This window comes from Solanum tuberosum, unplaced genomic scaffold (assembly GCF_000226075.1).
Source record: "Solanum tuberosum cultivar DM 1-3 516 R44 unplaced genomic scaffold, SolTub_3.0 scf00566, whole genome shotgun sequence".
NCBI lineage: Eukaryota > Viridiplantae > Streptophyta > Magnoliopsida > Solanales > Solanaceae > Solanum > Solanum tuberosum.
This window is the reverse complement of record NW_006239496.1, coordinates 49,483-54,017: the sequence shown is the minus strand read 5'-3', so window position 1 is coordinate 54,017 and position 4,535 is coordinate 49,483. Positions and strand designations below refer to the sequence as shown.

The 4,535-nt window shown below is 33.8% G+C and overlaps 1 protein-coding gene and 1 pseudogene across 1 annotated transcript; one reads left to right on the top strand and one right to left on the bottom strand.

Annotated features, from left to right (window-relative positions):
• Positions 1–1,566: 1,566 nt before the first annotated feature.
• On the top strand, positions 1,567–3,195 carry LOC102597298 (delta(12) oleic acid desaturase FAD2-like; annotated as a pseudogene).
• Positions 3,196–3,803: 608 nt separating this feature from the next.
• On the bottom strand, positions 3,804–4,532 carry LOC102579518 (delta(12) oleic acid desaturase FAD2-like; the record flags this gene model as incomplete). Its single annotated transcript, XM_006365762.2, has 1 exon — positions 3,804–4,532. A coding segment is annotated over one exon (708 nt), but the record flags the coding sequence as incomplete, so codon positions are not given.
• Between the last annotated feature and the right edge of the window lie 3 nt (positions 4,533–4,535).

Sequence of the window (4,535 nt, the reverse complement as noted above, 5' to 3'; positions counted from 1 at the left end):
TGTTCTCACCTTGGACATTTTTTCTTTCATAAGTAAATTATAAATAAATTTTGATGAAACATATATAAAATCTTTAAAATTGTTTATGAATATAATATATTATGTATGTATAATAATAAAATTTATGTATATAACTTGTTGGTTCGGTTTGGTTATTTCTTCGATTTTTTTCGAACAAAACCATAACCAAACCAAATACTATCGGTTCTTAACAATCTAAAACCAAATCAAACCAAAACCCAAATTAAATCGGTTCATTTAATCGGTTTGGTTTGGTTTTTCGGTTTGGATCGGTTTTTATCCAAACCATGAACACCCCTACATGTTCCTACTAAAAAAAAAAAAAGAGTATTTAACTTGATGAATTTTGAAAGAAGGGAATTGTATTTTTTACATGTTCGATTCACCCTTCCGAAATTTTTGATAGTAGAACAAAATATTCTGAAATTATGATACGAGGATTAAATAGATAATAATAAAATTATTTAGTAGATATATTTTTATTAATAAATGTTTGATTCCTTATTGGTGGGCGGTGGCAAACCAATTAAGCCAAAATTAAATACACCAACGCAACCTCATCCGACCTTTCCCAAAGTACTCAAACAAAAAATTAGCCAAAACATATATATGAGCGTTGTTCGGATTCGGGGTGCAGGTGTTCGATAGGGGTTAAGATCTAGAGATTGGATCTTTCATGATCTAATTTTTAAGATTCGGGAATATAGATCCATGTATGGATACGGGTGCGGGAATTTGCCTAGATATAATTAAAATATCTAAAAATAGAGTTATCAAAACCTAAATTATAAGATATTATGTGGAGAATCTTGGAAGGAGATTAAAGGACAATGAGTGACATATAAATTTCTTTATAAAGGTATTCCATTTTTTTCAATTTCACCTTAGCTTTTGTATTGATTATAGAAATCATTAAAACTATCATTTTCTCCATCAATTTTGGTCAAAGTACCCAAAATCGATTGACCAATCGGACACATCCCACACCCACATCCGCATCCACGTCGTGTCGACACGGGTGCGGCACATTGTAGAGTCCGAGCAATTACTTCGTATATGAGTGCCACAACATGAATGGGATCTCATCAAACATTTGTTAATCACACACCTGCACAAATTAAGTTATAACTATGATAAATTTGGAATCTTTACAGATATGGACAGTAAAATAATATGCTTGAAATTGCCAGGAAAATGGCTCTTCTGGTGTCACTATCAAAAACAAACATTTTTCTCACTGCTAATCAATAAAAAATTTGTGTTATAGAATATGAATCTTCTGATCTCATTTTCTATTTAATTGGATCATTGAAAAAAATGCATAGTAAAAAACAGATTCTCACTAAAATAGCGAAAAACTTTCTATTTTTTCTTATGAAAACATTTTTATTTTTTCTTTTCTCACCAATTAAATCAAAATATCCTTGAAAATAGACTAAATTTACCAATTAATAAAATTGGAAGTGTGCATGGATTGGTCAAAAGAGGTTGGCTAGTGGGTCCCATGTATAGCCATTATATATACACACAATATTTTCACTAAGTGAGAAACCCCTCATCAGAGTTAAGGCATCTCATCTCTTTCTCTTAAACAAAATTAAAGAGTAAGGCTACAAGAATTGTCTCTTTTGATCTTGGCATTTATTTAGATTAAGCGCTTATCATTATATCAAAAACTATGAACCTTAATATTTTCTTTTCCTTATGAAACATTATTTATGTTTGATTTGCCATGGTTGAATTGTTCTAAGTTCTGTTTAATACATTTCATATTTACTTAATGATTAATTATTTCATATTTACTTTTTATATAGTAAACCAAAATTGATTTGAGGTAAACTTAATTGGTGCAGATTTAAGGATTGAGGAGTACAAATGGGAGCTGGTGGAAATATGTCTACTCCAACAACTAAAAATGAAAAAAAGAAAAGTCATCTCCAAAGAGTTCCATCTTCAAAGCCTCCTTTTACACTTGGCGATGTCAAAAAGGCCATTCCTCCTCACTGCTTCCAACGATCTCTAATTCGCTCCTTCTCTTATCTTATTCAAGATCTCATACTTGTCTCCATCTTCTATTATATTGCCAACACTTACTTCCACCTCCTTCCATCCCCATTAACTTACCTTGCGTGGCCTGCTTATTGGATCGCGCAAGGTTGTGTTTCCACTGGAATATGGGTCATTGGCCATGAATGTGGTCATCATGGCTTTAGTGATTACCAATGGGTAGATGACACTGTTGGCCATATCCTCCACTCTGCCCTTTAACACCCTACTTGCATGGAAGCATAGTCATCGTCGTCACCATGCCAACACAGGTTCCCTTGAGAATGATGAAGTTTACATACCTAGGTTTAAATCCAAACTAAGATGGTACTACAAATACTTGAACAATCCATTAGGACGAGTATTCGTACTTGCCTTCACCCTTACTTTTGCCTGGCCTTTATACTTGATGTTCAATATCTCAGGCAAAAAATATGAACGTTTTACATGTCACTACGATCCAAATAGCCCATTATATTCTAACCGCGAGAGAATGCAAATCTACATTTCAGATGCAGGTGTGATTGCAACTACTTATGTATTATACCGCCTTGCTATGACACAAGGGCTAACTTGGGTTCTATGCATCTATGGAGTGCCTCTCCTAATTGTGAATGGATTTATAGTGCTGATCACTCTTATGCACCACACTCATGCATCATTGCCACATTATGATTCATCGGAGTGGGATTATCTAAGAGGAGCTTTAGCTACGGTAGATAGAGACTATGGTATACTAAATAAGGTGTTCCATAATGTTACAGATACTCATGTTTTGCATCATATATTCTCATACATATCACATTACCATGCAATGGAGGCGACCAATGCGATTAAGCCATTGCTAGGAGATTACTACCAAGTTGATGATACCCCAATTATAAAGGCAATGTGGAGGGATACAAAGGAGTGCATCTATGTGGAAAAAGATGAAGGATCTCAAGGTAGAGGTGTTTATTGGTATAAAAACAAGCTTTAAAAGTAGAATACCAAGAGACCCATTACTTGGAATTGGTTAAATGTTTTAACCTAAGAAGGTGCAAGTATTTGAATAATTGTGTGTTTTTGTTGTATTTTATTGTTAATGTCACTAATATGTATTGTTAAATTCGTCATTATGCAATAAAATAAATAGCTACTTTTGTAGCAATCAATTTGGTATGAAATGAAAAATGGGAAGGAATTGTTAACTAGGCTTATATAGTGTTGACAACTTGACTCTTTGCTAAATATTGGGCAGGTCGAATGATTTGCTACTCATGACAAGGGCATCAATATAGCTAGCCCCAAAATATAATAGAGGATAAATTTAGATACTTATATTTCTTATAGTAGAGTACACAACTCAAGTGTTAGAAAAATACTACTATATATATATATATATATGTTTCACTGGTGAAGAATAAATCTATTTACGACTACTACATACATATGAATCGATTTGATTTACAACTCAAATAATGTATACTAATAATTTTCAACCTGCCCAAATTTAACATGGATAATTAAGCTGCCAACACTAGCTAGTACTATATATGGCTGATGAAATTAAGATGTTAATAGAGTGCAGAGGATCTGTTATTAACATCTCTTCTCTGTTATTCAAATAATCAGAGTGAACTCATGAATAAAGAATTTCCAAATCGAAGACAACATAGAGAACCAGGAATCTTTAATTTATTAATGTAACGATGGACTTAAACAATACAATAGTAGTAACATTTAACCAATTCCAAGTAATGGTATTCTACTTAATTTCAAAGCTTATTTTTATACCAGTAAACACCTTTGCCTTGATGAGAACCTGTATCTTTCTCAACATAGATGCAATCCTTGGTATCCCTCCACATTGCCTTTAAAATTGGGGTATCATCAACTTGATAGTATTCACCAAGCAACGGTTTGATAGCGTTAGTTGCTTCCATTGCATGGTAATGTGATATGTATGAGAATATATGATGCAAAACATGAGTATCTGTAACATTGTGGAACACCTTATTTAGCACACCATAGTCTCTATCTACCGTAGCTAGAGCTCCTCTTAGATAATCCCACTCCGATGAATCATAATGTGGCAATGAAGCGTGAGTGTGGTGCATAAGAGTGATCAACACTATAAAGCCATTCACAATGAGAAGGGGCACTCCATAGATGCATACAAGCCAAGTTACCCCTTGTGTCAAAGCAACGCGATACAACACATAAGTTGTTGCAAGAATACCTGCATCTGAGATGTAGATTTGTAGCCTTTCACGGTCAATATATATTGGGCTATATGGATCATAGTGACATGCAAAACGATCATATTTTTTGCCGGAGATATTGAACACCAAGTATAAAGGCCAAGCAAAAGTGAGGGTGAAGGCAAGTACGAATACTCGTCCTAATGGATTGTTCAAGTATTTGTAGTACCATCTTAGTTTGGATTTGAACCTAGGTATGTAAACTTCATCATTCTCAAGGGAACC